At 51.1% G+C, this 14,299-nt stretch overlaps 1 protein-coding gene across 1 annotated transcript in view; it reads left to right on the top strand.

The window, feature by feature from the left end:
* The first annotated feature begins 2,250 nt into the window (after positions 1-2,250).
* The window catches only part of LOC119435132 (uncharacterized), a 53,984-nt gene continuing 41,935 nt past the window's right edge, over positions 2,251-14,299 (top strand). The window contains exon 1 of the mRNA XM_037702069.2: positions 2,251-2,506. Coding sequence (XP_037557997.1) covers positions 2,350-2,506 — 157 coding nt within the window. The 5' untranslated portion in view covers positions 2,251-2,349. The remainder of the gene's footprint in view (positions 2,507-14,299) is intronic.

A 14,299-nucleotide genomic window follows, 5' to 3' on the forward strand; every position in this document is an offset into this window, starting at 1 on the left:
CACCACAACGACCACCGCTTCACGTCGGCGCCTGGCACCGCGGCTTCCGCCGTGGCCCCGGGGTACAAACGCGAACAGTATCCGCTTGTTTACACAACCACAGTTCACCGAGATCAAAAGCCGTCATGCCACACCATGCAAGGATTTCCGCCACTAGAACAAACGCTACAATAATAAAGCGCGGCCAGCGTAGGCCAGACACCGCCAGACATTCAACGCGCCCTAAACGATTCGCTCCCTACGCACGTAGGAGCTGCGCTCGGCGAGGTCGCTGCGCCCGGTCCCGGAGATAAGAGAGCCACGCTCAGCGGAGACCAGTGCCTCAAAAGTACCTAAGCGATTATGTGCCTAGGCACCTAGGAGCTCCACGATTGCCATGACAACACGTGTTAAGCGGAAGTCTCCGCTTTATCTACTAGCAATTGTAAAGTCGCGATCCTGCCTTGCCATTGAATGCCCGTTAATGGCTAAGCCTGGCGACGCAACTGGCTATCCTGGGCCTGCTTTGCCGTTAGAGTGCCATCATTGGCTGTAAATCTCTTAACATTGGTTAACAACACACGTTCAAAGCTATAGGCTTTGCCACATTCTTTAGCAGTTCTGATAGACCCGTAAATATCGGCCTGTCAAACACAACGGCATTTCAATACTAGTTTTCAAGCAGGATTCGCTGATCATTCCTGCGTATATATGTTATACAGCACGCAATATTTCTTTGCATTTTTTACCTATCACGCCAACTGCTTCTCACTAAATTATTATGTATGTTCTGCACATGTTTTTTTTTTTTCGTTTTATTGCGAAAGCCGTTAGCTTTCGCGTAATTCATTTATTTTGTTGAGTCGTTCGATCGGAGATAGTTTACAAGTGGCGCAAGAGCACCGCGTTAAAACGCATCAATGCGCGCTTGCCGTGTGCATACTCGTTAGACGCAATAACAAATTCAAGGGGCTGTATGATTAAAAAGCATGTGCGCTTACATGTGTGTCGTTTAAATAGTGTTGCTTGTAGTGAATTCCAAAATACTGCATAACTTTATGGTCCAATAATTTGTACCACTTGCCAGTAATGGCGTTGCTAGCTGAACATCTGTAGCGCCTGTAAATTTTATTGCTAGTACAATACAAGTCATTTTGGATGACTGCTCCCTATATTATTTTTCTGCATAAAGAGCATATCGAACCTTGTAGTAGGGTCTCCTGCGGCCAAGGAAGGAAGGAAAGAGTGGAGAAGGAAAAGCAGGGAGGTTCATCAGTTTAGCACTACCGGTTTGCTACCCTACACTTAGGAGCAGAATGGGGGAGAATGAAAGAGGGGGAGGAGAGAGGGAGAGAGAGAGCACATAGCACAGCACACACATCGTCAGTTACAGTTCGTCATTCTTGCGTGGGACGTGACATCATTGTGACAGCCACTTGTCCACTCCTGCGGCTCCTGCGGCCAGCTTTATTTTAATCTTAGGCGCCTTTCCCGGAAAGCTCTGCCTTGCGTTTGGGCTCAGAGAAAGCCATTGTTTGTGGAAAGTGCATCCACATCTGGCGCTTCTATAGCGATCTCCACAAGAACGTAGGCGCTAGCGAGCAGTATCCACAAGAATTAAGCACATTCTGAAACAATTCCAACCAAGAAAAACAAACAAACGAACAAACAAACAAACAAAACTGCTCCAAGTATTAAAACTTACAAGTGATTGCATCACTTGTGAGCGAACAGGTACACTACAAATGGCAGAATAGTAGCGTTATTATAAAATTCCAGTAACCTTTGTTTCCTGTAGATGGCGCCTGCGTCCGTTAGGTGTTAGAATATGGTCAGAAAATGGTTCAATTTTACAAAGTTGATTCACACCGGCTGACAAACTCTACAAGCTTACGCATCCTACGGTGCAAGCGCTGCTCCTTGTTCGCGCGCAGGCGCTGGCGAGGAGCTGGCATCAGCAAACGTGAAACAGCATCCGCAGCCTGTTGGGCTCCGTCGAGAGGAGAAGGCACAGAGGCGGGAAGGGACGACGGCGTCGGGAACGGAGGTGGCGGCGTTGCTCGCCATGGTGGCGGTCGACGCGGCATCGGAGGGCGGACGGAGGAGCCGCATCGGCTACGACGGAGTCAGCGCTGGAGGCCCCGCGTCGCCGGCGTTGTCGTACTCGCCGTCGCCGAAGTCGTCGGCGTCCTTCGCGTGAGTGAGAGAAGAGCCCGATAAAAAAAAAAAAAGGGGGGGGGGAGGGGGGGGGACGCAGGCCGGGACGAAGTTGGGGGGTCGTCGTCGGATCGGTGTTACTACGTGCGTCGATCGCCGGTCTCCCTGCACCCGATGAAGGCTGTCCGTGGTCGGCCGGCGCGCTCACGTTAAATGAGGAATGCGGCTCCGTTGTTCCCGCTGCTGCTGCTGCTGACGGTGCTGTGGAGGATCGCCGCCCCGCTGCTGCTGTACGCTCTGCACGCGCCGCTGCTGCTGAGACTAGCCACGGCCACGCTGCTGCTACCGGTCCATGGCGCCGACGAAGCGCGTAAGTACGCGACTCCCTTCTATCGTGTGTCACTCGTCGCGTGTCGCGTACCTTTACGTCAGTCGTGAAACACCTTGGTTGCTGAGTGTGTAGTACTATCGTTTTGAAGAACCTACTTGTTTGCTTACTTTGTAGTATGTTGTTTAGCGCCAACACACTTGGTTGCCTGATTGTGTGCAGTACAATCGTTTGGGATCGGCACACTTGTTCTTTGTCACGTGGTACTGTCGTTTAGCATAGGCACACTTGTTCCTTGCGATGCAGTGCTATATCGTTCAGCCTTGCCACACTTGGTTGCTTTACTGTTCAGCAGTGTCGCTTGGCTTTGGCAGAATCGTTTGCTTAACAATGTAGTACTATAGCTATGAAAAAAGATAATTAGGACTATTTGGTTTCCGAAACAAGATTACCGTGAAGCTGCGGCCTCTAGTGCCATATGAACAGTGAAAATAGTGAAAAATAGGTTTGCAAGTATAGAGCATTGAAATGTTAGAATCAGGTTCACTCTATTCCAAAAACTAGCACAAAAAGTAATACGATGCTGAGTAGTGTAAGCGAAAAGCCACAAAAGGCTTGACAGAGGCCTACTCCCCGTTTAAACACAGAGACAGCAGGATGCACATAGCAATAGCTTGCGTTACAGCCTTCATTTGTGATTAATTAATTTGTAATCAATTTGTATTTTGGTTATATCACAAATTACAAAGTATTTGTTGCCCCTGGTAACGTGTATTTTGTCTTCTGTTGACCATAGTTTGTGCTTGAGAAAGGGACTAGAACCAACACCTGTTCGACATCATCTGATATGGGACCTTGCTAATGACGGTCCTGCACAATGCACACACTGCGGAGAATACCCTGGCACGCCCCGCATACTCTGGCACTGCTGCCCATCGCTCGCACCCGTCCCCCCAAACACCCACCTCACTCTATCCCCACACGCCGAGCTGGCTCAAGCCACCACACCGGATGATCAAGGGGGCGAACTTGATTGAGTTGGCTTTGCAAAATTCCAAAATTCGCCAGCGAGGCTCTAGACTGAAGGCCTATGAAAACCCAACCACTTTATTAATGTATGTCACCGCTGTTCAGAAGAGTTTGAATATAAATCCGAAGGTTGAAATTTTAGTTTTGTGAAACATAATTATTAGGCATTTTAAGGCAGTTCAACCACTAAAACAAAATATATATATATTTCTATTAATAAAATTACGACAAAATATAGGTGTCATGCCAGCAGTGATAACTACCAACTGAAAGGCTCAACACAAAGATAATTTGGCAGCTTTAGGCAAGCTGTTTCACCAGAAGAGTGGGAGATGAAGACGAAAGACGCCGCGGCTGATAGCGTCGCGGCGAAACAGACGCCATGCTAGCCCACTCCGCTGGGAAAGAAAACTCTATAATAAAATCTCATTCTCTCTGGCAGGTATGTAGTGATATGATTGGGCTGTGCAATTAACCACCATGAGGCCGAAGCGGGTTCAACTAAAAAAATGAAAAGAAATCGACATTACATGTTTATGCAAGATTTTCTGCATTGCCCGTACTATCAAACTTTACCGCCAATTTCAAACCATTCTAATTTATTGCAGATATTGGTGCGTGAAGAAACGGTGCACATAATTTTGTACAGATACCCGTATTAGAGCACTGCACGGGCCGGACTTTTCGCCCCGGGCCCGCTTTATGAAGCGCGAGCCCAGCCCAGGTCCGAGATACAAAGCCCGGCCCTATATTGTGTATAAGCAATAAAAGACCGAAATATTGCTTTCTCCCATGGGAACGTCAATGATCCAGGCCATAGTCTGAGCTGTTTTTTTTTTCCGTTGGTGTGCATGCATTTATCTTGATCGTACGATCTGGTGCTGCGAGGTCATTTAGCATGCGATTATATATATATATATATATATATATATATATATATATATATATATATAGAGAGAGAGAGAGAGAGAGAGAGAGAGAGAAAACAGAGACGACAACGACGTTGCGTTGGCTGTTCATACAAAGTGCTTATATACGTGCTGTACGCCGGCTTCCACGTCTCCTACGAGGTCGTGACACTGGTGGAGGTGCTGGGTAGGTTTTCTTCATGCTTGGCACCCCTTCGCGGAGCCATCCATCGAACGCGGGATCGCCTTGGCTCGTCGAAACTCCTGTTCACCGGTACAGCCGCCGCCTGCTAGGCCTGACGGCCGAGTTGAACCCCTTGCAGGATCCTGCCGGACCGCGTCTACATACTACCGCCATGGCCACTGCAACTCCATCGCCGGTGACGCTACAGCATCCTATGGTCCCAGAAAGTTTCCATGGTGACGCCATTGAAGATGTCCAAGATTGGCTGGACCAGTTCGAACGTGTCGCCCATCATAATGAATGGGGCTCCCGGCAAAAGCTGTCTAATGTCTATTTTGCTCTTCGAGACAGTGCGCGGACGTGGTTTGTGAACCGGGAGAGGAGCCTGACCACATGCGATGCCTTCCGCACCCAGCTGCTAGACACATTCACTAGCAGCGACAGAAAATACAAGGCGCAGCGCCTTCTCGAATCTCGTGTTCAGAAGCCAAATGAGAGCGTTGCCGTTTTTGCAGAAGATATGGCCCGCCTTTTCCACAGAGCAGATCCTCAGATGGCCGAAGAAAAGAGGTTGCGCTATCTCTTGCCCCCGGGGGAGTGAAGGAGCAACTGTTTGCCGGACTCGTGAGGAATCCACCGATGACAGTGGCCGAATTTACCAAGGAGGCTACCGCTATCGAACGGGCACTACAGCAGCGGTACCGCCAATACGATCGCGCGAACACACCAACAAATGCTTCACTGCTACCTTAGGGCGGCGGCACATCTCTGCGTGAAGTTACCCGAGAGATTGTGCGAGAGGAGACCCGGCAGCTCGGAATTGCTGCCATGGCACCAGCGGTGGCTGCTGTCGCTGATGTCGTCCGGGAGGAAGTTCGACAGGCATTTTCTTCGCCCGGCTGGCAAGCGGTGCCGCGACGATGTACATACGCGGAAGCTCTTTGACGTCCACCTCCCGCCACTTCGATGCTGCTGACACCATCGACCACTCCGACGCAGCCACCGCCGCCATCCCCGACGTCCTATCTTCGACAGTCACAGGAGACCGCCAGGGGGCGCGAAGTAGTGCCAACACGCTCACTTCGCGCTCTGCATCTTCATGATTTTTAAGTGATTTTTCGCTTGAAAACGTCTGAAAACGCTACTATCAGCTTCACGAAGTTCCGAGGAACACCTGGACGCCACCCAAGTGCATCTACGACTCCTTGGAAGGACAGGAGGATTCCACAAAGCTCGCCACCACGGGGAACGCTAACCCAACGCCAACTCGGTGAGCCGTCGGCAGCTGCGCCTATCCATGGCTCTCGACGCGGAAACTCAGGGGCGGATCCAGGTTTTTTCTGAGGGGGGGGTCAGCTTCTGTCAATGATGATGATGATAGTAGCCTTTCTTATTTACCGAAATTTACCGTTTTTCCTGACGATAAACCCGCGTTTTATACGGCTAAAGCAATACCTGTAGCCCTTCGTGGTGGCTCAGTCAGCTCAGGCGTTGAGCACGAGATCGCGGGATCAAATCCCGGCCGCGGCGGCCACATTTCGATGGAGGCGAAATGCAAAAACGCCCGTGTTCTTGCGTTGTAGTGCAGGTTAAAGAACCCCAGGTGGTCAAAATTAATCCGGAGCCTTCCACTACGGCGTGCCTCATAATCAGAACTGGTTTTGGCACGTAAAACCACAGAAAGAGGAAGAAGACCTGCAGCGAAGCCAGGTATCGGTTTCTCCGAGCTTATAGGAAAAGGACGTTACCCAATACAGCCATGTGCTTGGCGGCTGCGCCTGATAATACAGGGTATTCAAAACTAAGCTTTATGGTTTTCTTAAAGTTAGGCACTGGGAGGCACGCGAAGACCACCTGTGCAAATAAGTTATGTGACTAAGGGTGCACAAAGTGAGATGATAATTATCGCTGTGAGCAGCCCAATTAACTAAAATTAAACAATTATTTTTTGTTGACTGCAGTAAGTGGGTATGTTTGTATTGAAAACTTAGAGGCAGTCGAGTTTCTACACAGTATCAGTCGGAAGAGTTATTCTAGCGTGTCCGTGCTCCGAGATATCAGACTCCAAATTTCAATTGTCGTACTGCGCAGAATAATCGAGAATTAAGACGCGACAATTGTCATGAATTCCAGTGAATGATTATGAAGCTCAGTGACCACTTCTGTGGAGGGATGGCGGTGCCATCTTCTCTCTTGAGTCGTGGTGGTGTGTTGACTAGAGGAACGTTCTTGAATACCGGCGTAACGCTCCGCTCCAACGCAGCAACCACTACGCTGGTTGTTTACGATATGCGAATCACCGCGTATGAAGACTCACGACACCACCTACAAGAATAACGATGTGGCGTAGTAGGCGAGAGCGCGAGCCAGCGTCTTCATGTTTTGTTTCCCACGCGACGTCATCCTTTTACACAAGGCGCGCATCTGCTCCCGTTTCTTTAACCATGCGACGCCATCCTAGGCCCGCGCGCTGGCGTTGGCCGCTGACGTAACGCTCCCCCACTTCGCAGCCGCGGCTCCAGGCTTCGCCCCGCTCCGCGAGAACGCCCACTCAGATAAACAGATCCGGCGGGCTTGAGCCTCCTATGCTTAATGTACGACAATAAAACTGCGAAGTTACAATGAAAAACTTGTAGCGTACGAACGGTACTGTGCTGGTACTGGATATTGTCAACGTGTAACTGTGATCACAATGAGTGCTACAGTTAAAAAAGTTGCCTATGCGTAGTTCTTAGTTTAGCTGTTAGTTGTATTATTTATATATGAACACTTCAGCAAGAGATCTCTTTCACTAAGCAGGTAGGTCGCGGAACCGATGACAGCCAATGAGGCAACCGTTGACACCCCAAGGGGAAACTAATCAGGCGCGAAGGCGCTCAAGCGGACCTCGGCGTGCTTGGCAAAAGGGACGTCCCCTCATTCATTCGACGCCACCGACGGGACGGGTAAGGCACGGCAGGCGCCAGGAGGTCCAAGGTGTCCATAAGAAAAAATAACTACGGCAACTTCGCGACACCACACTCCTACGGAACACAACTAAGCTTGTGAGCGAGCTAGCTTTACTTCCACATGGCTGATACCACGGGTACAGGCGAAAAATACTTTTGAAGAATGCTGGTGGCCATATTTTTTTTTTTTTTTGCGACAAGGCCATCCCCCTGTCAGCGAGGGGGCGATGCAAAAATCTGAGGGGGGGGGGGGGGGTCAGGACATCCGGACATCCCCCCTGGATCCGCGCCTGCGGAAACTAATCAAGAATCCCGCCAGCTTCAGCAGGATGGGACAGCAGACGACCAAATGGACGAAAGTCAAGACCACTCAGACTCGGTGAGTCGAGACGCTAACATCTCCCACTCGCGTGAAGAAGAGAACGCTAACTGGCAGGCAGTGAAATCCGCCAAACAGCGTAAACAAGAGGCTTTGGAGCGGAGGCGCGGCAACGCACAGCCCCGAAACGAATTTCAAACGAGCACGCCAACCTATCAGAAATTGCCTAAACTACTGCCATTGCCTAAGGACGATTACAAAATCGTCATTCGCCCAAACCAAGGCCTCTCACTAAGGGATATTCTGACTCCCACGCTTGCGCAAGCAATCATAGATGCATGCCAAGCTGCCTTCAACGATGACCAATTCATCCTTAGAATTACTCCGGGATCAAGCATTCCGATCCTATCGACCAAATATGAGGCAGTTGCGGACAAAGCACGCCTCATACGCACGCTCGTATTGAACGGCAGGGCCCACGTCGTCTGTGCCTACGCCGCAAACGAAGACGACACTCTAAGAGGGGTCATCCACGGTGTACCGATGAACACCTCGACCGACACTCTCATGGCCCGCCTCCGTGTGAGAACGCAAGGGGTAGAGATCATCACTGCTCGAATGATCGGCACAACCAAAAGTGCAGCTATCACCTTTTTTGGTCCTACACCCCCTCGAGCCGTGTACTATTATGGAGGGGAGCTCCGTTGCTACCCATTCAGACCCACAATTCAAGTTTGCAAGATCTGCCGAGAGAAAGGACACCGCACAGACATCTGCCCGCATCCGGACCGCCCTATTTGCTGGCTGTGTGGACTAACCGATCCAACAGATGGACACCCGTGTGCTATTAGTTGCGCCTCGTGCGGGGAGGCCCATCCCACAGGGGACCCAACTTGCAAAAAGAAACTTAAGCCACCGAAACCTAAACAGCCACAACTGGAGGCCAACCACACCCATGAGATCCCCTGGGACAACAACAACCACCCACAGAGGACGAAGAACATCCGCTGGTTCTCTTCCGAAGAGGAATCGGGCGACGACAAGCGCCGCTCCCGGTCGCGCTCGCCGTCCCTGAACCGACGACCACGAACGCCACGAACGCCACCAAGGAACCGCCACCAAACACCGACTCTGCAGAAGAACCACCACAACATTTCGCAAGCAGGAGGTGGCAGAAGCATCGATGGACACATCCAACAGACATCATCGGCCAAGGTAAGCTGGGCGGAGGTCGTGGCTCCCAAAGCTGCACATACTACACCCATTACACAAAACGTACAATATCAAAGGGTAATCTCAGAAAACAAACAACTGAACCAACGCCTAGACAGATATGAGAGCAAATAGCCTGGCTCGAAAAATAGCTGGCCCAACTTATGGGAACTACAAGACCCACAGTACAGTCTACACAACATCAAATAGTCAGCCCAAAGGAAAAGCCACAAGAGAACGGGCACGCACAACCACAACCTACACCAGACCGCGATCCTGTAGTTCACACAGGTATGCAACAACCAGAAGCAAACATCACGATACAACAACTGCAACTAATGCAACAACAAATAGATCAGCAAACTAAAATACAAATGCAGCAGTTTTTGGTAGAATTTCAGGAACTAAAGCGATACGTTCATGAAACCCTTAACAAAGAATCGAAGCGTAGGTGTAAGCATACCATACAGAGATCCCAGGAGTCCGATGACAAAACATGCTTACCTCGGACGCTGAAAGCACAACCACCACCTCGCATCATGGCAAATAGGTGACCCAGAACAAAAGAGAATCTCACAATAGGGTCCTGGAACTGTCGTTCGTTGCACAACAAACACGCTACACTCTCACTATACATACAGGCGGCGCTGATCCCTCCAGACATAATCTGCCTGCAAGAAGTGGGAGCTAGGCCCAAGGCGATTACGGGCTACAGACTGCACATAGAGCTTAACCACCCAAAGGTAGCGACACTCGTCAGGAAGGAATTCGCAGCGACACTGGCAACCGTACCGCACGAAGACACTCCACTCCACATCGTCACGCTCTGGCCAGCCAAGAAGGGACGGCCGAAGCAGGTAATATGCAACCTATATAGTCCCCCACATGACCGGAAAGCGGAGTTTGGCCACCACTTCCAACATCTGAACATCACGCTTGAACCACGCGACCGCCTAATCATCACAGGGAATTTCAACGCATGGCACAGGACATGGGGATACGCCAAAGACAGACCCAAAGGTACGAGACTACTAGAGGCGATACAGCGATATGACAACATACTCCTCACGACACCGGGAAGGCCGACCCGTATGGGAAATAGCGTAAACAGGGACACCACACCCGACCTTGCCATCACCAACAATGCCAGGGCCATGCGCTGGAACGTGTTGGATGACACCCTGGGCAGCGATCATAATATTGTGGAAATAACCTATGAAACAGCTCAACTACGACACCCCCTCGGAAAAGCCAAAATCATAAACTGGACTAAGTATCGAGAGCAACAAGAAGTAGGAAATGGGCCCAAACCAGAAACCATAGCTCACGACATTAAGGGCCTCTATGATGAAAACACTAAAATATATCAGACTACGGCAGACACCCCCGCCATCGACAACCACTTGACACACCTTTGGGAAGCTCATCGGGGACTCACCAAATGGCGGCGCCGACAGAAACTAAACAGAAAACTGAGACTCCGAATAGCGGAAATCACAGAGAAAGCGAACGCATACGCGATAGTACTCTACCATAACAATTGGCGCACATTTTGTGACTCCCTAAGAGGTACATTAAGCACAAAAAAGACATGGAACATCCTACGGAGTCTTTTGGACCCCTCAACCACAAGAACCGAAACAAATGCTACACTCCAACGGTTAGCAGGGGAATTTCAAGGGAACCATGATCAGTTAAAACAAGAGCTGAAGCAACGGTACACAGGAGAACGCAAACGGGACGTAAATTCAATAACTAGTCAAGAATACAAAGGAACACCCAACCACGAGCTGGACGCACCCATCACCTTCGCAGAGGTGTATGCAGCGGCGCAAAGCTTCAAAAGGAATACAGCACCCGGATTGGATGGTATTGCAAACGCCATGATACGGAACCTTAGCACTGACACATTAGAAGCCATCACGGACCACTTCAATCAAGAAATATGGACGCCGGGTGGAACACTACCCACTGAGTAGACAATGGCCCAGATCGTACTCATACCGAAACCAGGAAAGCGGAGAAGCCTTGACCAGCTGCGACCAATATCACTAACATCCTGTATGGGCAAAATGTTTGAAAAAGTCATACTCACTCGCCTCGAACAATACACAGAAGAACGGAGGCTCCTACCAAATCTATGTACGGATTCAGGTGAGGGATGTCTGCCCAGGACATATTCTTATTGCTCAAAGAGGAGGTGCTCAACCCACCTCCAGGTAGCCTCAACAACTTACTCCTTGCCCTCGACATCGAAAATGCCTTCGACAACATCGCGCACTCTGCCATACTAGACGGCCTCACAGCCATTGGATGCGGTGAACGCATATTCCATTATGCCTCTACATTCCTTGGCAATCGCAAGGCACAGATTGGCATGGCCGGAACTAACTCACCACCATACGACCTTCCACTGAAAGGCACGCCCCAGGGTTCCATCCTGTCCCCATTCCTGTTTAACATCGGGCTCCGAAAGCTAGTCCTACAACTGGAGGATATACCGAATCTAGGCTGTGCCTTTTACGCGGACGACATTACACTATGGGCAACCAAGGGCTCCTATGGAGAATGGCAAGATGTCCTGCAAAACGCTATAGACAAGATTCAAAGCTACCTTCAGGCGGCAGGTATGACCTGCGCCCCAAGCAAATCGGAATACCTGCAGATAAGACCACCGCGCACCCAGTCCAACCGTACACCCCCACTTCACCTGACGATTGCGGACAAGGCATCAACAGAACCCCGGTAGCACGAATTCTGGGCATGCACATACAAGAAATAACAGCGTAAAGACGGCAATAGACAAACTCAAACACAGCGTAAAAAGTATTACAACCCTCATAGCTAGAATAGCAAGAAGTAAAGATGGGATGACAGAAGGCGAGACATTACGCCTCGTACAGGCCTTCGTCCTCACCCGAATCACCTTCGCTCTGCCCTTCCAAGCTACACGCAAGAACGAAATAGAAAACATCGACAAGCTCATAAGAATCGCATACAAAGCTGCACTCCAACTTCCGAATTGCACGAGCACAGACAGGCTCATGTCGATCGGCCTAATAACACACATGAAGAACTGGCAGCCACAACGCTAATCGCACAAAGAGAACGACTCAACACCACACACCAGGGCAGAAAACTACTGCAAAGACTGGGATACCCGCTCGCCCCCCAATACTGCGGAGACGACACAGTCATCGTACCGATGCGCCTACAGGCTCGCATCATCGTGGACCCGGTCCCCAAGAACATGCATCCGCTATACAACCAAAAGCGCCGGCAAGCACGCGCACGAAAACGCCTCCAGAGAAGGAACGATCCTGATACTACACAGACGCTAGCCTTTACTCCACAACACCACAAGGCCGCAGAAAACCGGCATACGCAATGGCAGTAACTAACCGAAAGAAAGTGGTGGCCTGCGCATCTATATGCACCAGATCAAGCGCCACCGCAGAGGCAGCAGCCATAGCCCTCGTAATCAAAAAAGCAGAACGAAGAGGTCGCTCCGCATATATCCTGACGGATTCACAGGCCGCCTGTCGGTTAGAGACCACTTCCCAGGTGCGTCACCGATATCCTGGGCCCCACGCTGAATGAGGACCATGGAGTCGTCTGGTGCCCAGGGCACACAGGCCTCGAAGGCAACGAGGAGGCCGACTGTGTAGCTCGCGGACTTGCTGGCCGAGCCACAGAAGACTCTTCGAGGCTCCTCACAAACCACTATGAAGATACCATCACGAGCAGGCAGATTTTGGAGGACCAACGCCTGACCAGACGGAAGTACGCTCCTCCACATCCCAAGTTAAGCAGCCAACAACCCAGGGACTGGCGCCGCCTTCAAGCCAACACTTACCGCACATATCAAGGTTGCACGCAATGTTTCCAGAGGTATACACAACCAGTGTATGCCCCTGGTGCAGCGACCACACAGCCACACTGACACACATTACATACCAGTGTACGGAACGCCCAGCCGAGGCAGTGTCCAGGCTGGTGAGCTCATCACAGGACACTCACAACGTGGTCTTGGGAGGCACGGCTTTCCGAGCTGGCACTGGGAAGCCAACTGGCGACCCTGGACCAGGCCCGGCGAGCCGCCGCGGCCAGTGGGGCTCTAGAAGAGGGCTCCACCCGAGAATAACCACACCAACCACTCTTCGTACAATAAAGTTTATTCATTCATTCGACAGTCACAGCCGCCGCCAGCAATGCCGTATCGCCGACAGCCGATCGCTGCCCCGCGGTCTTACGGAGAATGGATGCCGGCTATCCGCTTCGAAAAACCGATTTGTGGCGCAGCGCTGACCGCCGGCCGCTATGCTTTCATTGCGGTGAAGCAGGACATGTTTATCGAGCTTGCCACTACCGCGCAGCTGGGGTTCCCAGATTTCCACCAACTATAGTTACCCTCGGTTTGACGCTCCACGTACATGCGACGACAATCCTTCAAACTTTCGACTGGAAGGTTCAACGACGCCTCGATCGCGTTCCCCAGTCACCGGCTCGTTACACCCAACCAACCCGTCGCGATTTTCCTGACGCCTCTAGGGGCAGGTCTCCTAGCCCGCGCCGGGGACAAAATATCGTGGCCACTGGCGTCGGTACGAACGTCCGTGCTGGCTGACGGGTCGAAATGTGCTAGAACAGGTGGGTTCGTTAGGATGGCAACGAGCGATGAAAAGGCGTCCGCTTGGTCACGACCTCAAGTGAAAACGACGTCCTTCTTGAGTAGGCCAGTTAGAGGGCGGGTCACTGTCGCGAAGTTCTGGACAAAACGACAGAAGTGCGAGCACAGGCCAAGAAAAACTGCGGACGTCCTTGGCCGACCGCGGAGTAGGGAACTGACTAACCGCGCGGACTTTGTCAGGGTCTGGCTGCACGCCTGCAGCGTCAACAAGGTGGCTGAGTACGCAGATTTGACGGTGCCCAAGTGACATTTCGACAAGTTAAGCTGAAGACGAGCACGGCGAAAAACATCAAGGACGGTGGACAGGCGAGTGAGATGGTTTTCGAACGTAGTCGAAAAAACGATAACATCGTCCAGGTAGCAAAGGCATATGGACCACTTGATGCCTCGAAGAAGAGAGTCCATCATGCGCTCGAAAGTAGCAGTTGCGTTACATAGGCCAAAAGGCATCACTTTAAATTGATAGAGACCATCAGGAGTCACCAAGGCGGTCTTCTCGCGGTCTTGGTCGTCCACAGCGATTTGCCAGTATCCTGAGCGCAGGT

This window comes from Dermacentor silvarum, unplaced genomic scaffold (genome assembly GCF_013339745.2).
Source record: "Dermacentor silvarum isolate Dsil-2018 unplaced genomic scaffold, BIME_Dsil_1.4 Seq476, whole genome shotgun sequence".
NCBI lineage: Eukaryota > Metazoa > Arthropoda > Arachnida > Ixodida > Ixodidae > Dermacentor > Dermacentor silvarum.